Raw genomic sequence first — 22,539 nt, forward strand, 5'->3', positions numbered from 1 at the left:
ATTGAAGATGTGTGAAGAATAGTGTTTTCTTTTTTGACAATTAATTTGGAAATGAATTAAAAGAAGAAAAGAGATCAATAAAGAATTCCTGGTTGTCAATTATACCTTGCTTAAGAAGGCCCCCCAGCCATATTCCTTTCTTCAATGTTGCTATTGATTTCAGCACAAGGCAGCCAAGAGCTTTGCCTACCCTGAATGATTGATCAAACCCTGATCATTAATTGCTGAGAGGATTCTGTTATATACTGTAACAAGCAGGAGAAATTATAACCATAGAGTTCCAGCCAAGTCAGCAGGCAGATGTGTTCTGCTCATTAAGAGTCACCTCCTATTTAAGTTAGGGTAATTCTGAAATCTGAAATCTGCTCTTGCTAGTATAAAGATGAAACAATGGGAAGAGAATTGTTGATGTAGAAAAATATGTTAATAAACATATAAAGAGCTAGGAATTGTACATATCTCATTAAAGCCAGGATCCATACACCATTACACCCACTAAATACATGATTGCATATACATAATACCCTGCTATTCTAACCCAGATCCTTCCTGCTTTCTGGATACATCTTTCTAATTAGCCTATCACTTCAGAGCAAATCAGACTGTACTCATCTAATTAATGTGGATTCAAAAAAAAAAAATGAAAGAAAGTGGAACCAAAATTCATTTTTAACATCATCTTAGCTTTCAAAATTTTTCCCCATCAAGCCCCAGTTAAACCAACTAGTTCTTTTGACAATTCTTCCATCAGTAATCCGAAGATAGCATATTCAACTTCCAATGCTGTCTCTCTAATCTGCCCTTGACTATTTTTCCACCCATCAAGTTCCCTTCTGAAATCTTGTTCCACCATCATGTCAATGGTGTTTGATTCCACCTCCTTCCATGACTCCAACCTTTTACAAACCATTCTAACTACCACTTCTCTGTCGATGTAGCAGTTTTGCTCTGTCTCCTCCTCAGCAACCAGATCTGATACTAGCCTTTTCATGCCTTCTGGGGAATGTCTTAGACTATGGAAGCTTGATTTAAGCACTTCTTGGACGAAGGCATCGACATTCATTTCACTATCTGATGAAGCTGACTCGTGCTCAATTTCCTCTTCTTCCTCTAGGTCACAAATACCATTGTCATCATTATCATCATCTTGCTCTTGTTCTAACATTCTTTTCTCTAGTTCAATTGGATCCAATTCGGCCAGTTTCTCAAATCTACGAAGTTTATGCAGTAGCTGCTGCTTTGCTTCTGGTGATAAAACAAGGAAAACCAAAAAGGACATCAGTATTCTGGCAAACAGCACCTACTACTACTACCAATGCCTTTTACATTATAATTAAGATAAGCTTCAAATACATGCAAATGGTTTTTATTTATATACACTATTAGTTTTTCCATATATTTGAAATAACAGTTGTGAGAGGAAAAGTTCAAGCGAATTTAAAATCCCCGCTATAAAGGTAATCAACAGTTATTAATGGTTTAGATGTTTAATCAAGGAGAAGATTTTAAATTCAATGGGTTCCACAGATTGAAGAGTGCTGACAATATTTTTAAAAACAAAAATGATAAATCCAGAGAGGAATAGATGGGGAGGAATTGCCATATTCGTAAATCCAAGTGAACTATGACAATAAAGCTAGGCCATCCACCATTAAAGAGCAGGGCACAAGCAAAGTTATGACAGTGACAAGGAGTAACCAAACTCTTCTGGTTTTAGGCTTATAGTCGAATCTGAATTCAATTCAGCCTGCCCCAAGCCTTTAAGTTTGAAAGTCCTAGAGACTGAAGTATATGGAATACTTCCTCCTAGTTGTACAAGAGATGGTTTAAATGCCTTCTGCCTCAATCATTTCAGCTCCTTGCTCTCAAGGGTAAAAAACATTAGTGAGGCAATCAGCTTAAAATTAACTTGTCCAACAGAAGAAACAAATGGCTTGATCAAAGGCCTGAAGTTTCCAAAATAAACCTTGAAAGCTCAAGAAAACCTAAGTAGATGATTACATGGTCCAACAGACTGAAGAGCAAAAGAGTACAAGCACAATTAAGACAGATCTCCTAACTTTGAAATGTGGGTCACACATGAAGTTATGACAAACGTTGGTGTCTGCTTCATCCAACAGGTCACTTTAGCCCAACTTGATGTACAAACTAAAATCTAAACTGGCAACAAAATTTTTTATGGATCCCACATTATATAGCATCACCAAAAGCTGTACCGATTTGCCCAAAATCTTAACTCACCCCACATATTTACTCAACAACTTTTTACATATTAGAGATCAAAAGATTTAGACTTGAAGTCTCTTTTTTAATAAGATGTTTATATTTAGCTATCAAATTAAATTATGCCTCGGCAAACAAGTTTGAGCAAATGCATGAACATGGAATTACTGCTAAGTTACTGATAAAGACCTCACAAACAGAAGGAATGGTACCAAAATTAATTGAAGTGATTTAAAAAACGTACTTTGTACAATTGCATAGCTGCATTCAAGATCGAAACCATCATTCTCATCATCATCATCATCATCCACGTGTCTATCGTCATCGTCCTCGAATGGAGGGTCCAACACAGAAACAGGACTGCATTGTTCTTTTTCTTCCTCCTCTTCTTTTACTTGCAATTTTTTTAAGCTCTCTACTTCATACTTTTCCTTGTCCTGTTACAATTCCATACAACCACCTTAGATTAAGACATGTTATCCTTCAGATAACATTTTGCAATATGGTATTAGTTAAAATTCCAATAATTTTAATTGATAACTGATTGGATTGTTGACTTCCCTTACCAAAATTTTTAGGAAAAAAAAAAAAGAAACATGCAGCTGAATTTAGTAATTTAGAAACAGTTGTCTGATTTTGGTGATGGGATCCCACAGAAAAAACAAAAATGGATTTGGCCCTTTTGGGAAATTATTTACTGGACAGACTCTTAATAAAAATAAGATTTGCATGGCAGACGCATGAGCCAAAGTATATGCTTATCAAACATGCAAGTAAATGTTCATGATAAAATGGCTAAATGACATATATAACCCTCAAAGCCAGTCAAACCAACCGAAACCTTCCAACAAAAAGAAGCCAAGACTAACAGGGCATATTTGTCAATTAAGATCAAATATCCGGCAAAAATTTGCAGCAAAGTGATTACATTGCCGACAGTTCAAGCATGTCAGAGAACTCAGTCATCTGAGTCACGAGTTTACTTAAATACACTCCCAAAGTGAAGAAGCTTTAAACAGACCAGAGTTGCAGTGTTGAATAACCACCAATTGATTACTAAATTTATTTAATTTATAATCTTCCCAATTAAATGTACTAACCTGTTTTTGGTCGCGACTGGGGGATGTTGCCGGGGAAGAGAAGAGGGGTGTCCGGTGACCAAAAGAAGAGCTTCTTTGAAGCACAAAGTGAAAAGGGCTTTCACAAAAGTGCTTATCACAAGAAGCACAAGCTGCGTTATTTTCTAAAACATCTTTGGACATGAAAATCTCTTCAAAATCCTCGGATTGACTACAACTACTGGAAGTATCTAAATCCCTATCCAAGGATTTTTCTTCATTACTTTCTGACCAAACAGCACTGCTTGGCCTACCATTATAAGAAGAAGAAAACCCCATTTCACAACCACTTTTCTCTTCCATTGCTGAAGACATTTTCTTTTGGTTTTGATTGCTTTTCCCCACAGTTGAATCCCACCTTAAAATGTCTTTGACTGAAACTTTAGCTCCATCATTAGCTATTTCATTCTTTCGGTTTCTGTTACGGTGAGTTAGCCTCTTTAGAATGGAACCAAATAAGCTAAAACTACGGCCATTGTTTTTGCTCTGGGGTTTGGTTTTTGATGAAGATTGCTTTTGAATCCTGAGAGCAGCTTCAAGCAGCAGAGCTGCTGTTCTTGCTGGGATGTGAAGAAAGATGGCATTGGGGCTCTTGCAAGGGCTTTTAGCTGGGGATGGAAATTCAAGCAATGGAGACTTTCTCGGGTCTGGTGAGTCCTGGAAGGAGAAAAAGCAAGCATTTTTGCAGAAATTTGAAGGAAAGTTTGAGTTTTGAGAGATGGGCTTTCGTTTCTTGATTTGAAGATGAGTTTTTGGTGAAGGATTCTTGAGTTGACATCGCCTGTCAGCAATGTAGTTCTTGAGAAGAAATGGTTCTTGATCCTCTTGAAGTAACTCATGCAAATGCTTTTGAGCCATCATCAAACAAAAAAGGCAATCTGATTTTCCTTTCTCTTGAACAAAAGAAGAACTTATAGTAATATGAGAAAGAACAATATCAACAAGCTATGGATTTCAGCACCATGAAAGAGTTGAAGAGGTTTCAACTTTTAACCAGAAAATGTAGTGCAAAAGCAAAAGGGAAGGTTTTGAAGGAGAACAAGTTGGCTACAAATATAGCTAGTTAAAGAAAAAAAATAAAGAAAGGGAAGGAATGAGGAGACTTCCTGATTCAAATCTGGAGGGTTTATAATATCGAGGCAAGAGAGTGATAAAGAAATAATTATAAAATAATACAAGGATTTACACCAAAACAACCAAAAAAAAAAGGAAATGGCTGCAAATTGTAGGTGTTTTTAAGGCAGTACTTTAAGTTATATGGGAGAGGATCTGGTGTCTCCCTACATCTCTCTCCAGTGTCGACATGTTTGAAGAGAGAGAAAGAGATAAAAAGTAAGTAAAATTGGGCTTTGTTTTGTCTTAAGAGACTACAAAAAACAGTGACCATTGGTGGCAGTGTAAAAAAAAAAATTGTGTTTCTCTGTAATAAACAATTACTGTGTTAATATATATATATATATGACTGAAAAAAGAAACAGGGGGAGGAGGGGACGGGTGGTCACAGGATTTGCGAGAACTGCGCTGCTTGGCTGGCTAGAACCAAAAGGATCTTTCCACGTCCTTCACATCTTTCCCGAGATTTTGAGAACCAGACATGGCCGTGGTTGGCTCGTTTTCACCGTGGCCATTAATTGGGGTTCCCTTTGTTTTGTTGTTGCTATGCTTAATTTCCCCATTTTTTAATCCAAATTGCACTCACTTTGTCATTTTTTTGAAAACTAAGAGAGCATGGTACGAGGCAAATGCTAATACTTGCTGTTTTAAACTATTTATTAAGTCATTATATATTTCAAACTTTTTTAATTTCCCATGAGGATGTGATGATTTCTTAGTCAATCTACGCAACTATTGACCCACATATTTATTCAAAGACTAATAGTCAGTAATATGCTTTATGATGTACCCAATTAAGACACTTGAGATTACCCTAAGATGCTAATTAAGAGCTATATGTTTAGAAGTATTTATATATCCAACTGATCCCAGCAGTCAACTAAGAACTCACTACTTTTCAATTCCTTGAAATGCAAAGGTAAGTTTTCAATACCTTCTCTGAAAGCATCTTTGAATAACTAAGTTAGGAGAATGACAACTAAGCCCAATATTCATCATTAGAATATGGTTTTTGACCAGGCCCTAAATCGTGCTGAAACTATGACCATCTTTTACATCTCATTACAAGACAATGCCAAAAAACATAGAGAAGGGATCAATGTTTAGAATCATGAGTTTACCACATGATTATAGGTTGAGTCATTAACACTTAATCATCATTAAATTTTGTCTTAGGACAAACCAAGCCAAAAAACTTTTTAAACCTTTACAGCTAAACGCGGGCGTACTTTTCACATAATTTAGCACACAGTAGAAGTGGCTTAAATGGTACAACTTAGGTTATGGTCCTTTCCCTCTTTTCCCAACCTAATCCACTACACCCAAAAAGTGTAATCATAATGAAATGACTTAAACTACCTTAAAACTCAACCTACTCACCCAACTGTTCCTTAAAAACTCATTAGTGAAAAACCAATAACGAACTCATTCAAAATACTTTACCTTTCAGTATCTTCCACGTGGCGGACAACTTCCTTCTTGACAGATGTCCAGCTTAGATACCAGCCCAGTGCTTGCTCCGGTTCCATACCTTGGGGCTTTCTTAATCGAACCAAGAAGCGTTGACGATCTCAAAATGTCGTAGGGACTCGAGTGTCTCACGATATGGAAAAACCCAATGACAAAGGCAAGAGATATTCTCGAGAGCCGAAGCTGGAAGAAAACGACAAAAAAGAGAAGACCGCGCGTGCCAACTGTAACTAAGTTACAGAGCCGGATCTTGACTCGATCTTTGACGCTCCTCTCCACTCCCTTGATCATAATCCTGGCTTTTTACTCTTTCTTTTTGTTTTTTACTGCCCAACATATAAAATATTTACTTTCTTTTTTCTGTGTTTTGTTTGATAAATATTAACCAATAGTTACAACTGGTTTTTTACCACAGATAAAAATTGAAAATAATTCTTTTTTTTAAAAAAAAATTATGAGTATTTCTTTATTCATGGATGTGGAATAAGAGAATTCCAACACCAGAATAAAAACACAACTACAAAACCTCTTCTTATGATTAACACCAAATGCACAGTTTATGAAAAATATGATACATTTAAGTTGAATATGACCTAAATTGGAGAATTCATTAATTCCAAATTTTTTGTCTTATAGTACATATAAAAAACAAGCGGGCTTTTCCTCTTTTATCTATTTATTCATTTATTTTTGTTATTTGACTGCTGAGATAAAAGCAGCAGGTACTAGTTAAGAGTCATTTGGCTGTAATCGTATTCGTACAGCATACCCTTTTATTCAGTAACGTGAAGGGTCCATTTCACAAATCAACTTTAATTTAAAAAAGAAAAATGGGTTTGAAAGTGGATTTTGGTTTTTCTTTATAGGTACAAAAATGGGCACTGATAAAAGAAGAGAGTGCTTTCGATAAGAGTGAGGCGTGACCCACTCCATTTTTGTTGTTGCAGGTTTTTGTGGTTACTTTTTGTAGCTGTGATGAAATGAAATTGAACTTTTGAAAAAGAATGAATGTTTGACAGCCCCTGCCTGCCTGCCTGCCTGCGTGCCTGCCTGATTCACGTACCCCTACCTCCCTCCAACAGTTAAAATTTGTAGTAATATGTACCATTAATTAGTATTACTTTTATCATTTCACTTTTTGATATAATTGCTCCCCTTCTGCTTTTATGATTATATCTTTTGTGGGTTACACATAGAGTACCATATCACTGCTCTCACCCCACTGCCACATCAATACATATATTTATCTTTTGACCACAAAACAAAACAAATAGTAGTAAATAGATATCGTTTTTGTAATGTTTTGAATATTTTTTTTAAAAAAGTTACGAAATGTATTGCTTGGTGCCATAGAGAAAACTATGGAGTTTTATGTTTGCAATAATAAAAAAAATAAAAGAACCCCAGAACCCTTACAGCTCAGATTTGTAGATATCCAAGACACAAAACTAACACTTGAATATTACATTTCAAATACTCATTCAAAACATATATCCAAACATTAGCACCAATTGTGTTCGAGAAAAGACCCAAAGCAATTACCCAACCCCGCACCTCACATTCACACGCAGCTCTGCTATATCCATACTGTGACTTTATCGCAACAAATATGAGCCAGCTCAAACTTTGCACTTCAAATAGGACTCTAGAAAATCATATTTCAAATTTCAAAGAGTTCCATTCATATACTTTCACAGATTCTATCCAGTTACAATCTAATCTCCAGTACAACTCAAATATTCCTTCTAAAATATCGAATTAGATCATTCAAATAGGACACCACCTTAACCCTAAACAGCCGTTAACCTTAACAAATTTCAATTAAATCAACATCTCTCAAAATTCCAGCCTTAGCAAGACCATCAACTTCCGTATTTCCTTGACGCCATATATGCATAATCTTTCAGCGCTTAAATCCTTCCTTGCAATTTTTCCATAGCAATTGATCAGCTGTCTATACCTCCATGGGGCATCTTCATGATTATTAGACCAAAGGATTGCATAATTATTCCAATGATTGAAAAATATTAATAAAGCTTCATGAATGGCTAAGAATTCAGCTACATTCGAATCACTCACTCCAATTGATTTGGAGAACTTAGTTTTAATAACACCACTCCTATCACGACGCAAACCACCAATTTCACCATACCCCGAACTACTAAAGGACGCATCATCAACATTAAACTTTAACTATCCCTCCAATGGAGCACACTAATCACATAATCAATAGGCTATCAGTGTTTGGTTTGAGGCATGCAAAATGTTTACAAATACCCTAATCTATCACCTTTAAGGTTTTAACCAACAATCTTCCAAAAAAAACGGTTTTAACCAACAAAATTAAAATATAACATATATAGCTATATATATCTCATCCCTTGCTAACTTGTAAGCATAACAGACTCAGATTTCTTATACATGGAGCAATAATTAGTTATGTGTTCAAAGTCTAGCTCTAAACATTTCATAAGTGAAAAGAAATATTAATCTAGTATAACATCCATTGCCTCGGACGGTTGGCATTTTGCTTTATATATAAAGCTTTGCCTTCCTATGCATAATAAAAAAAAAATAACAAAGCATCCATTCAAAAATTTAAACCTTTGCTTTTGGAGAAAATAAAAATTGATTGACTTTTCTGAATCATTAAAAGATAAGTTAGCAATGGAATCTCTTCCTTTCTTTTTCATTCATAGTGTTTCACTAAAATAAAGATTGATAGTAATAGAAAAAATTTTTCCCATCATAGATGTGGGGCTTTCCTTTCTTTTGCTAGGCATGTGGGTAATACATTTTTGTAATGATAGCTGAATCCTTTGAAGAAATTATTACGTTCTTAGTTCAACAATATGTATATGTCTTATTATATATTTGGGAAAGGTTGTGTCCAAATTCCATTGCGTGCATAAATATATGTTAATTTTGGACGCTGAGGTCCACAGCTGGGATTTGTGTGGAAGGATATGTTTCAATAATGATGCTAAAAGTTTATGGAGCAGACTAGATATAGAAAAGGGAGGAATCCCATCATCACCTTCTTCGTATTTTAATTTCCTTTTCCTATAGCAAGTCACAATGCATGAATGAATGTGCTGTTTTTCCCGCCTTCCTCTTCTTCTTCTTGGAACACCTGACATGATGTTCAATGATAACTACCATTTCTTTTTATCGAAAGGAAAAAGACATTCATAATTATAGAAAATCAGAAATGGTACAATTCCATTTCATAATCGGTTCTGATTCTAGTGCTTAAATTTAGTCAATGTAATTAATGTTACTCCAATTACAATATCAAACGGGTTCTTAACCAAGAATAGTATTACTTCTACACGAGGGTGAAGGATAGCTAATAAAGACAGCACAAGTTGGGTAGTCCTCAAAAAAAAAATTGTAAAAAAAAAAAACATCCATGGATTTTAAATTGAAAAGGAATAAGGTGAATAATATTGATTAATGCACTAATAATTTATAAACTAAAAAGGCTTACGACTAGCTATATGGAGGCCTAGTAATGAATAAATGCTAGCCGCTAATAGAACTCAAATCTAAAATACTGTAGCCTATGTAAACATGTATCTTTGGATACAGTCAGCAACGGCTATATTATATATTCTATGCTAACACTAATTTGTGGCTATCCCTATATATTGTGCCTAACCTCTATCAACTTGGTATGGTTTGTCCATTTATTATTAGCCATTGCTCCTGGAGGTCTAGCTATTACAAAATCTTGTACTCACCTTTGTTAGCTATCACAATTTGGCACTCGAATTTTGGCTTCCGCCATGGCTAAAACCTTATTAGATATGAGTAAGGCTTATATGATAACTGCATACTTAACAAGCACATTAAGATTTTTAAATTAAGGGTGTTTATATATCAATTGATATCACAATGTTGAAGTTATTATACTTATACATATATACTGAAAGAAAATTTTGTCAAAATTCTTGAATAAATAATTATCATGTATAATTCACTCAAATTAGATCGACAAATTTTTTCTATTTCTGAATAAATATACAGCATTAAATATATACCTACTACATGAGAACTAGATTAATATTTATTGATTATATTCGTAACAAACAAAGAATATGCAAAGCTCGTCACTGCATTTGAGGAGTTAGTTGAACAAATAATCATAATAGTTTACGTTGGCATTTAGCAGACAGCCAAAAAACATGAACCAAACGAAAATTATTTAGATTTTTGGTTCCTCAAAAACCTCCCCAATTATAAAATTAATCAAATGGCATGGGAAATCTTATTCTTCTATCTCAGCTTAAAAAGTAGAAAAACAAAACTAAAGTCGTACTAATTTCCCATAGGCCATAATCAGGAAAGTTTTACCTCAAGGAGGTGTACGTAAGGTTTGTGGGATAATTTCTCCATTTAGCTATAAGAAAACAAATTTTACAATTTACATTGATTTTTTAGTACAAAAAAAACGAGGTGGACAAAAAGGAAAAAGTTAAACAGATTAACTCAGAAAAAACAACATCCTTGAAGCAAAATATTAGCAGGCTCAAGAATCCTTAAAAAGACAAACAACCAAAGCCTGAAAAAAACAATGAACATATAAACATTGTCCATGCCTTTGCCCTTGCTCTAATACACATAATTAACTTCAAGTCTTTTGTCTTGTTATGTTATTATAGTTGCAATCACTTCAATTTGTCGGGGAACAAGCCAAGTTAAATAATTCATGCACAATGCATAATTAGCGACAAAATTGGCATAATTAAATCAGCATAGTGTGCTCTTTATGTTGAGAATCTTCGGTTAGATGGATTCACATCATTGTCTTTTTATATGACTACTTGTTGATAAATAAGCATCATCTTTTTAATTAATTAATTAATTAATTAATATATAGTAAAGTGGAAGAGGATAGTATCAAACCAACAACAGGAAATTATTGTGCGACCAATTCAGTCCCAGCATGCTTCAACATTAGGGAAATTAAGGTATACATTCTGTGCCGAAAGCTCTCATCATCGGCGGCAATTTAACTTTATTTATTATTGAACTAATTTGGTTAACAATTCTTTTGCTCTTCTTCCTTTTTTTTTTTTTTTTGGGGGGGGGGGGGGGGGGGGGGGGTGTGGGGGCTGGAAAGTGGAAACCATGACGATGATAGTGACAATTGCAATTACAATTTCAGTTTTATTTATGTATATTTTTACTATTGACTTTGCACGACTTCACCTCACAATAAACACGAAAGTGATAAAGGTACGTTAATCCATGAAGATCATTTTAAATAACTTTGATTAAAAGCTAGATATATAGAAAGATACTTAAAATAGAGTGGTCTTCCTATGATTATACCATAATTGTCGATTTATTCAGATCTTGCTAAAAGGATGGATGATCCAAGAGAGTCAAGAAGAGTCAAGTGGCAGAGGATTAGTAATTATAATTCCTAAGTGATAATGAAGCTTGAACAAACGTTTGTTTTTTTTTTTTTAATGGGTAGGGGCCGCGCGTACGCAGGCCCCCTCTGCCACAAATTATGACGTAGGCTCTCTCACTTGGGAGACCTTAGACAGATGCACCTCCTCAGTGCAATGGCGGCCATCTACCTAGGCCATGAGCCTTCTTGATCGCCCATTAACCCCTTCACAAACGTTTGTTAATTACTATAAATTTAATTATTTAAACAGCTGAAAATATGTTAAATAACTAGAGATCACACCCCTAAAAAAATTGGTGATGAATTGGTTATAAAATTATGGGGTACATCAGAAATTTGGCAATTAATGTCTAGTGTTCCATTTTGGGGGAAACATTTTTTGTTTTACTTTTAACTTCATTTCACCCTTTTGCCATGGCAAAATTCCTATGATTTTTAACTGTTAGGTACGAGTTAAAAAAGGACAATGGCTTCCTTCCCCCAAGAAAACTCTAGTAGCTGCATGTAACATGTCCTTTGCTTTGTCTTATACACAGTAAACATCCATTATTGAAGTTAGGTAAAGAAAAGGAAATAGTACTAGTATAGTATATTTAACTTCTACAATGTCGAATTATGGTAGGAAAAATTTTTTTGTTTTTCGTTTTAACCTGGCTCCATTTTCTATAGTTTCATGTGCAGATCATTTATTGGAAAAACATGGAACAATTCTCTCTCAAAACTAACAGCTTGTTCTGTGACTCCAATTGGTAAGTTTCAGGGGATAAGAAGAAAGACCAAAAGATGACTAGTCACAAATGTTATTACTTTGTTTTGTTGGTTGGTGAGGATGGTAGTAGCGTGGCGATCCAAACATTTGTAAAGTTTTGTGATGGATGAAGTTATCAATTTGGTTACTTAGTGGTTGATCCAATAATAAATTATTAAAAACAGTAACCAATCAATAGTGCTTCTAACTGGCTTCATTAAATTATTGCAAAACCAGTTTGCTGTAAATTATTATTTTAGGAGAACCTACCAAAAACAGGTTATCCTCGTGCTTATCTCAGTCTCTTATTTCTTTAAAAAAGAATTCCAATTATTCTTCCTTCATCATCATCATCATCACAAAACCTTAATCTATCACGTCCCACACCTTTAAATTCAAAAGTAAATAGATATGTTCAATCTTATAATAAAATAAAAGTTTGTCTTCGAAAAAAGGACATTAAAGAAACAGGTTCGGTGAATCCATTTTGAACGTAAAACATACTTGTAAAAAATCATAAGAAATCCAAAATGCATGCTAGTAAAATTTACCTGACCATGGCATTCAAGGTGGAGCCCATCAATTATAAGACTAGGGCGAGCAGTAGCAGGGCAAGGCAGGGCAGGGCCAAAGATTGATAATTGGGTCAACAAGGGAAAAATGAAAACTTTGTCAAAACGTGCCTATATATAGTTTTTGACCATCTGCGGTGGCTCAGGTCAGACGGATAGGGATATCAATCCAATACGAGTTTCAATCATTTTCCACACATGCTCCTGTAAATTGTACCCTGTTAAAACTTAAAGTTAAATATTTTAACTATTTACCCAAACATATCGAATTCATTGCTTAGTAGTACATATTAAAACAAAGTCGGTACTGTTCATACATTAACCTGGTTTCAAAAGAAAGATAAAAAGCTGAAACAGGCGAAAATTTCCTTGCAAAAGTAACTGTTGCATACAATTCAACCGCACAACAGAACTGTTTCATAAAATGTTCGGTTCACTAACGTTACTACCCTTTGTCTCGCCGACATCTGATGTGTTCAAACAGTTGGCAATGCAACAGTTGGATATAGTATTTGTGTCAGTGACAAGTAAAATCCATGTTTTGTAACATCATATACATACATACATATATATATATATATATATATATATGCATGGATGGTACCAAAAATACAAATATTAAGAAGGTATATGTATAACAATTGTCGTTTGGACTTAGTTGATAAAAGTAATATGTGATGAAGTGAAATTTGGATAATGAATCTAATTTTGAATTATAATATTTGGGTTTAATTTTGTTTTATTATTTCTTTAATACATCCAATTTATTCACATTACAAAATGTAATCCTAAAGTATGAATTTTATATACATATAAATAAAGGTTACAAATAATGTTGAAAAGTAACGAAAAGAGTTATATTCATAGCATTCTTCCTTTGTCCAAAAGAAAAAGAAAACAGTTACTTGCACGCCCGAGGATGAATAATAAAAATTTAGATTTTAAAATATTTAATAAAATTTTAAAATAATCATCAGCAAAATCAATCATGTTTGAACAAGTGTAGGAGAAATTCATTGTGGTGATGAAGAAATACCATGAATTTGTGAATTTCCCACTTTGCAAACCTAATTTCATTCTCTCATTTATAAAACAAGGCTCGAAATTAAACCCATTTGTATTCTTTTTAACTTTTTCCCAGTTGGCTTCGACAAATTTTGTTCCAAACATATACAAACCGAGAGACCACGCAATCTGAGCAACATTAACATTACCAAATCCAAATGGGCCCTTAAACTTTCCAAACTTTTCACTCAAGACAACAAAGGTAAACAGTGGCTTATAAATGCACCGTCATTCGGTGCATCCACATAATACGTCCAATTTTCAGCTTGTCGACCTTCACACGTGGTCATGGATCCGCCGCATCCACGTGTCAGAGACGGTCGGATTGTTGTCCGTACCTTGTTAAGGACCCCACCCTAGCTCCCCCGTACCAAACCTGTTCAAGTCAAACCGCAATTTGGCTTTTCCCCTTTGCCACCTCTCCCCGCATTGGATTCTATGGTTTTTGCAACTATTTTGTGGAATAAAACCCCCTTTCCTTTTATCTCTTACGTGGCAAAATCATAGTCGTCGTCTGTTGTCTCCCTTTCTCTCTCAAAAAGAGAAAAAAGAAATCTATGCATAGTCGTATACTTCATTTCTAATTGATTATCATTCATACATATAAATTGACTACTTACTTTAAGGTTTGAAAGTAGAATTACAGAATAACAAAGTAAATACCCTCCTCCTTTTCTACATTGCTTCTCTTCAAATTCAAACATATTGTTTAAGCTTTACCACACTTTTCCCTACCAAATCTCAAAGAATGGTGGCAAAGGTCAAGTCTGATCTCCAATTTACATCCTTCTAGTATTAGAATTGCATGCTGGTTGATTGTTCATATGACAAAACACTGTATTTGCATAATAGATGTCACATTTCAATAAGATAAAAGAGTTGGTTTACTTAAATTTTTCTCTGACAAATTTTCTCTTGTAGAATTATGCATTAAACATTAAAATCTTGAACAAGTACCAGAAAAATAAATAGGAATGGTAAGGCCATCACAGAAGTAACATAGGATACTCGTTAAAAAATTCCAAAATTATTTTTCTGATGGAGTGTATGTCAACCGAAGACGGAACAGTTTGGCTCAAATTCACCCTAGACCTAGGCTGACAGAGGACAATGAAGAGTATGTAGGCAGTATATATATTCTTTTGGGTATATATAGCAGTGTGATGTTGTTTGGTTTCCAATCAAATTCTTGTCCATATGTACCTTGGAATTCTAAAAAATACACAAACTCATAAGTATGTCTTATAATTCCATCCCAATATGTCTCGTCCGAAGGTGACATCCAAATCTTCATTTGGAAAGAAAAATAACATCTCTCTCCCTCCGTCTCCAAGGGTTCTCTTCATCTAGTCATGAGGTGCTCCATAGAAATGGATATTGCCAACATAAATCAAACCTAGATATGGAATATGGGTACATAGATTCTCTCCTCATTTGTGTAAGGATATGATAAAATTTTTAATCGTATTATTAATTAAAATGTATTTTGATCCAACAAAGTGTGATTGACCAATATTTGAGTTATGGAACAATAATTACAAGTTATGTCGTTGCATGTTTTGTTTTGGGATCAAGTTCGGAATGTTCCTCCATGCTTACAAAGAAAAAAACATTAGAGAACTTTGTCGTTGCTAGGTTCATTTGTTTTCGACTTATTAGGTATTTTAATGTAACAAGAAGATAAACATGTGCCTTTTGGTACAATAATCATTTTTTGGGTTCATGCATATCCGGTACTTGAAGGAAATGTGATGGAGGCTTCTTACCTTTTACGAGATTAAATATGAGAAAGAAGTAAACAATAAGGCAATTATTGATCCTCATTTGGAATTAGTTAATTATTGACTGGATGAGACCTGTAGTGCACGTCACTAGCCTTCTTATTCAAAACCAAACCATCAACCTTGCTTTACTGTTGGGATTTTAATCAGGACATTTATGATTTCAGGAAATCAACATGTTTGACGGTGGAGGTCTAATAGCACTTGAGGTAAAAGGGGTCGGTGCGGTGGGAGGGAGTTAGGTTTTGGCTCGGTTGATTATCATATGGGTGGCAGCCATCCAGGGCTGGGGTTGTAGCCCCTGCTCCTTCCAAAGTCAGGGCTTTATACCCTTTAAAATGATTGCCCGAAAAAAACCTTCCCAACTTCATTTTGAAAGAGAAATGTAAGAATGATTCAATTCAAGCATGCCTCAGCAACATGAATGGTATATACTTAATTTTTTCTCTTGAATCCATTGGTTATGCTAAAGAAATTCTGCAAGCCTAAAAATGAAAATGTTGGCCCCGTGGCCGGCAGTTAAGGCTAGACAAATCAACAAGTGAGCTTTGGTTGTGTGTAGAACTGTAGTAGAAAATCTCTAGCATATATTTCAACAAGATTTTATTATGATGACCTTAGTGGAACAAAATTGATATATGAAATCCCGCTCACCCCTTTTTTTACCCCATCGTATATCTGCTAATTTAAGACTAAAAACTTAATTTGGGGTTAAAATCTTTGAGTTTTTATCAATTTAAAGTTAAAAGTTTCAATTGTAACAATCAAGAGTCGAATATTTTTTATTTCTTACAATTAAGGTTTAAGCCAAGCAGTGTCTAGCACGTATAGGACACGCATATAATGTGGACGTTGATTTGGAAGGGTAAGATACGGAAGAGTAGTTTGTCCAAAAACAATTTTCTGTCAAGACAAAACGATTCAAATTATGACATGACGTGTAACAATTTTTTCATCATGACGTGTAATAACTAAATTTTTTAATATGACGTATAACAATTAAATTTTCAACATGCTGTGTAACAATTACATTTTTCAATATGACGTGTAACAACTCAATTTTCAACATGACGTATGATAATTACATTTTTTAACATGATGTATAACAACTAAATTTTCAACACTGTGTGTAATGACTAAATCTTTAACATGAGGTATAACAATTATATTTTTCAACATAATGTATAACAATTAAATTTTCAACATGACTTGTAACAATTAAATTTTTCAGTATAACATATAACAATTAAATTTTCAACATGGCATATAACAACTACATTTTCAAAATAATTTTCTATCGTGTATGATACACACTTCATCCACTTGTCAACTTTGCCTTTTATTATAAAAAATCAAAAACATTTGACTTTTGATCGTTACAATTGAAACATTTGACTCTTAATTGAAAAAAATACACAAACATTTAGTCCCAATTTAAGCATTCCACTAATTTAGGTATCATTGGATCAAAGATTTTCATTGCCCTATTGTAGAGAACATGATCATTGTTCTCGGCCTGCCTTTCAGGGGGCCCGAAACTTCAGCTCATGAAAAAAGCCCTCAACTGGATAGAGGCAATTGTCGGCCTTACAGGCCAATCTCAATCCCGGGCGGAGCCTCAATAGAAAAGGCCAAATTGGATTCTTTTTAAGCTTTTTCCACACTTAGAATGGGCTAGAGCCTGCCTGAGGCACCTCGCTCATTAAAACAAGAGCCTTCTTTCAGACTTGAGAGCTTTGATTATTTCTTTTGACCTCTTCTTTGATTTTTTAGGGATAAGTTGAGACTTGAGATCAATTCTAACTTTGTGGCGTCCGAAAACGTTTGAAAGTCCACATAGTTTTTGAAATCTTCCATTGACTGATACAAAGTTAATGATTCTGAATTTCCAACGGATTAGACCCATTCATTTTTGCTTTCCGTCTATATTTCTTTTTCCGAACACTTTCCCTTTACTGCTTAACAATTTAGCTACATAAAAAATTAAAGGCTACCTTTCCCATTCCCTTAACCCCCTACACTCTCACAGGCAGAGATCTCTTGAACGTTGGAAATCAAAAACCTTTACAGATGGTACTTTGATCTACTAGGTAAGATCTCGATTTCAATACATAGGCATAATTATCGGTATAATTGCTCATTAATACACCTGCAGCTTCAGTGCTCCACCGTCGGAGGATTGAACTTTGACCCAAAAAAAAACGTTTGGACTCGTGCCCCCATCTAACCAACGGTCAAATATGCATGTAATAATTAGTTGCAGTTAACATAGACATGCCAAAATGCCAGGTGGCTCTACCTTGGTTCGTTTCCAGGAAAATTCCACTATGAAGATAATTGAATCAAAGAAAGAAAAAAAGCAGGTAATCGATAAGATCATAAGATGCTCTGCACATAAAAGTGCAGCATCTGCCTGTAACATCATTTGCTTTTATCCCATGGCTGAAAAAAAGAATTGTTTGATATTGAATCATTGCTCTGCTTAAATTACGATCATATGGTTACAAAGTTGATGAGTGTCGGCAAAACTGAAAGTTCCTCCTCTTTTGTGTGATATATTCCCTGGCAATATTTCATCAACCCATGTGCAAATTGGCTGATCACTTGTTTCGTCGCTGACAGTTGTTTGATAAAACAGATGACAAAATGCTAACAAATGTCCTAGGAAACAACCTGTTAAAAATGTAGTTTTTATGGCATTCAACCCTTGCACAATTTGTAACACTTGAATATTTAGTTAATTAGTTACTGTATGATCCTACTTAAAAAAACAAAGTTCGAATTTACCATCTCTCAAATTCAAAAAAAAAAAAAAAACTCTTACACAATTTCTAATGTTTTCATATTGAATGCAATATTTGATTATCCTTAATGTGTTTAGTTGAAAATATTTTGGAAAGGTTTAACCTTAATAAATATTCTTGAAACATCTAGAGTTAACAACAGTTGAAAAAGAAATGCTTTGCACAAATTTTTGAAAGGGGGTCATGATTAAAACAGACTTCATTTTCGGGATAAACAGAGTAAAGGGCTATGATGTTTTTTGTTTTAGGGGCAGTGACCAAATGATGTTGTTTGCAAGACAAATGATTCTTTTGATGTATAATTCCACACAAAAATAGGTGAAACTACAATATATAACATACTATTATTTTTTTTAATTTTTTATGTATAAAATAACCAGAAATACATTAACAAATAATGAAAAATATTTATAAAGAACAATCGAACCACAGGACCAATCTCTGGTAAACTGTTTATAAGATCAATGTCATGAAACTTGCTCAAGGCAACGACCAAAACAATTCCTAAGCCCAAAGCATCGTCGTGACAAACCTTGTCTGTTGTAGAGAATCAAATTTTTAATACGATAAACCTTTCGGATTTATCGAAAAAATCATAAAACGTATTGGATTTGGATTTTGGATCATATTCCAAAAACAAATAAATGCACGGTATCAGCCTGATTTGACGGCTTCAACATCCTTAAAACAGAATCTAAAATGACTAGGATGATGTTTTAATGTTTATAATTTGCATCCAATCTCCATCCGAGACCCACTAATGCTTCCAAATCGATGAAAGGAGATGCTTGAGCCTCTGGTGCGTGCAGTGTACACTATTAAAATCCTAATCCAACATACAGAGACCGGAAAGCCCCCAGTACCTCACCCACATATTGATAAAACTCAATCCTGTTTGTGCGGTTGGAAGTAGGCATGGTCCTGGCAGCGTGAGCAGATATCACTTCCCTTGATGGATACATTCTTAGGAGGTTCAAAATTATAAACTGTCAGCCAGAGAATACTGACCCTAAAATGATGAAGCTTGGGCTTCAAGAATCTCTAGATGGAGTGAATACCACTACACGGACACCTAAAAGTTAGAGCTACGGCAACATCTGCCAAGAATTCACTCACTGGAAACTTCAAGGAACAATCATCACAATTAATGATTCAACAGTTATAAACAGCAAATGGAATCTTCTTTTGAAGCAGTTGCTACCAGAAATTTCAAAGAACTGCTTCAGAAGACAAACCTAGACAAATGGGTATTTGTGGATTAATGTCATGAAAACCAAATAATTTACAGAGTGCAAGTTCAGGCCCTTCCAAGCCTTTTGTTTTGGAACGAACTTCAAATTACACAACTTAAAAGACCAAAACAAAAAAAAAAAAGAACAGTACAAAAGATGAACATGAGAAAAATGAGAAGAAAATGCAGTCGGGATGCGTTTAGTTACAAACCTGTTTATAGGGTATTTCCCTTTCTAAATCAGCTAACGTTCATCAAATGCTAACAAACAAAGATAACCATACAATACACCAAACCCAAAAACAGTAACACCCATATATAAATATCAAAGTCACCTTAAATACATCACACAAACCTAATCAGTTAAACAGCGCTAAAGGCTATATCAGTGTATGGAATCTATGTTCTTACTGAGCTCCTCTAGCTTCTTCATCCTCAACCTCTCACTTTCACTCACCAGCTGTTGATTCAACAAAAAAAAAAAAAAAAGATAACAACAAAGTGAAATTAGTCATCAGAAAAAGGAAATTTACTAGCTTTCTATCTTTAAATTTTGCTTCAACACTACAATATAAAAACTAACCTCCATCAATTTTGTGATTAGCTGTACTTTTTCCTTGTTCTTTTCGTTAAATGCCTCAAGGGCTTCCTTGTATTCCCTTTCCTGTAACATATTTCAACCCAAACTTAGCGGCATGACTATATCCCTCAGATGATTCCGTAGCTTTCAGCTAATTGATAAGTAATATTGACCAAAATTAATGGAAAAGTTGAATAGCATCAAAGTTTGGTAAAGTTGTACCTTTTTCTGGCAGGTGTGCCCTAGTGGCTTCAATTCTTTGTTAACTGCATCAATCTTCTTCCGCACCAGAGCAACGTCCTTCCTCATTGGATCTGCCAGTGCTTCAAGCTCCTAATAGATTTACATAGTTTTATTTAAAAGGAGAAACAGTAGTAATATTATTATTATGTAGAATTAAGTCCAGCTCCATCGCTGAAATTGTAAAGCCAATAAAAAGAAATTCTTGTTTGTTTTAAAATAGCAAACCATTTAGAAGGCACCCTTGATCTATTAGCTTAAATAGTTGTTTTTGCAAAAAGATGTAAAGCCCCAAAATTAACTGACAGATTTTTTTTTAATAATACAACCTTTAAATGTAAATCTGACAGATAAAGTTCTCCCATTTTCTTACACAAATGCATTATACATCTTCTTCTTTCTACTAAGCAAATTTGTGGGGAAACAGACTCCTTTGACAAAGGAAAATGCATCAAAAGGCTAAACCTGAAAACATACTTTAAGAATTTGTAAATCCATGCCCAGATCATGAATTTTGACCACTATGTGAGCCTCTACCACTCTGAATTTTGCAGAAATTGACCAAAAAAAAATATAAAAGATGTAAACTTGTTTGAAACAAGAGCCTTTAAACATTAAAAATTTCACCTTTCCAAGTCTAGCGAGTAAAAACCCAAGTCAAAATCCAGAAAAATTTTAGCTTAGCCTGTAAACTAACAGGGATACAAGCAAAAAAGAGCCAAAAAAAAAAAAAGAGAAAATTTTGTTTGGACAAACCTCACGAATGAAGGCCAAACGTTTCGTTTCCTCTTCAACACGGCCTAACTGAAGCTGAACCTTTTCTCTAACCTCCATCTTCTTCCTCTCTATCTCTTCTTCTTTGGCTCTAAAAGTAGAAAGAGCAGACTTTGAGATCTCTTCATCTTCCTTAGACAAGTGGCTGCTAAAGCTGAGACTCCCAGAGTTTTGAACCATTAACTGGTTTTGTTGCTGAGGCTGCTGTTGCTGCTGCTCAGTCTGCATCATCTTGGCTAGCTCCAGCTTCTTCACAGAAAGAAAACCCTTCTTCCTTGAATTCCTCCCTTTATTATCTTCTTGCTCTTTCTTCTTTTTTTTTTCTTTCTTTCTTTCTTTTGCTTTTGCTTTGAAATGATAGCTTGTGTTTCTCTTTCTCTCTTTTCTTTTTTCCCTGTTGAGAAGTGCTTATAAACAAGGATGGCTTTTCAAGGTTTTTTTTTTTTTTTTTTGGTTTATTTATTATTAAAGTAGTGTAACCCCAAGCCAGCTTGGCTTAGCTCAGCTTACTTTTGTGAACCAGAACCAAAATAGTATAGTAAAAAGATAATGCCGATTTTTGTAAAAAATAAGAAATTACAACAAAAAAGCAGCAGCAGCAGCTGAAATGACCCAACTGCCAACGACTGATAAAGATTGGGGAGGATTTGTTTACTGAATGAAGAGTGTCCCTTGAAAATTTAAAACCCTGTCTATACAATGATCAGTGAACCCCACATTACAAACGCCTTTCCCCATTTCAAATTTTTCACTCTATTTTTCTCAAGGACTGTACCCCTAACCCTATGCCTCCTAATAATTCTACCAAGCCAGAGTACATTCTTCACCACAAAATGGCATTAGCACTTTTACCCTCATATTCAGCAAATAATATTTTCTCTTTTCTTTCTTATTACAATAAACTATGACATATATATATATATATATTTAAAGAAAAAGAAAACCCAAAGGGCTTTTTTCTTGACACCTGACAATATTGCCTGATGGAGAAAAGCCTCAAAGAGTTTTCTTTATTCCATATGGTTTTTTTTTTCTTTGATTTTTCAACAGTTATTATTAAATATTAAATGTAATTATCTTTTCTTTACATTTAAAGTTAAAAAAATTTGAATCTAACTATTTACTTAAGAAAAAATATATACATGTCAACTACCAAATCAAACTATATAATATAATTCTCTTTATCAAATTAAAATATGCAATTGCTATCCATAAAAGTTCAATTTTAATTTTTTTAAATCTTAAATTTTTAAAAAATAAGTTTTCTTATATTTAAATGTACTCTTCATTTTTCACTTTTCTAATATAAAAAATACTAACTAATAAAATAACAATCTAAGAAAACTTAAATATATTCGTTGACATAACTTTAGCATCCATTTGCAAACATGGCAATAT

At 34.2% G+C, this 22,539-nt stretch overlaps 2 protein-coding genes and 1 non-coding gene across 3 annotated transcripts; all 3 read right to left on the reverse strand.

The window, feature by feature from the left end:
• Positions 1 to 409: 409 nt before the first annotated feature.
• On the reverse strand, positions 410 to 4,536 carry LOC18598177 (uncharacterized). The gene is made up of 3 exons (XM_007027580.3): positions 3,324 to 4,536; positions 2,468 to 2,660; positions 410 to 1,245 (listed from the first exon to the last, which is right to left on the reverse strand). The coding sequence occupies exons 1-3, from the start codon at positions 4,200 to 4,202 to the stop codon at positions 704 to 706; spliced, it is 1,614 nt and encodes a 537-aa protein (XP_007027642.3). The 5' UTR covers positions 4,203 to 4,536; the 3' UTR covers positions 410 to 703.
• A 6,870-nt stretch (positions 4,537 to 11,406) lies between these two features.
• LOC148762377 (U1 spliceosomal RNA) lies at positions 11,407 to 11,564 on the reverse strand. The gene has a single exon (XR_016026622.1). It is a non-coding gene; the product is annotated as a U1 spliceosomal RNA (small nuclear RNA).
• A 7,988-nt stretch (positions 11,565 to 19,552) lies between these two features.
• LOC18598178 (uncharacterized) lies at positions 19,553 to 21,523 on the reverse strand. Its single transcript, XM_007027581.3, has 4 exons — positions 21,124 to 21,523; positions 20,350 to 20,460; positions 20,131 to 20,211; positions 19,553 to 20,007 (listed from the first exon to the last, which is right to left on the reverse strand). Exons 1-4 carry the CDS (start codon positions 21,370 to 21,372, stop codon positions 19,933 to 19,935), a joined length of 516 nt encoding a protein of 171 aa, XP_007027643.1. The 5' UTR covers positions 21,373 to 21,523; the 3' UTR covers positions 19,553 to 19,932.
• Positions 21,524 to 22,539: the final 1,016 nt, after the last annotated feature.

The sequence above is a fragment of the Theobroma cacao genome, chromosome 5 (assembly GCF_053813885.1).
Source record: "Theobroma cacao isolate CCN51 chromosome 5, ASM5381388v1, whole genome shotgun sequence".
Lineage (NCBI taxonomy): Eukaryota > Viridiplantae > Streptophyta > Magnoliopsida > Malvales > Malvaceae > Theobroma > Theobroma cacao.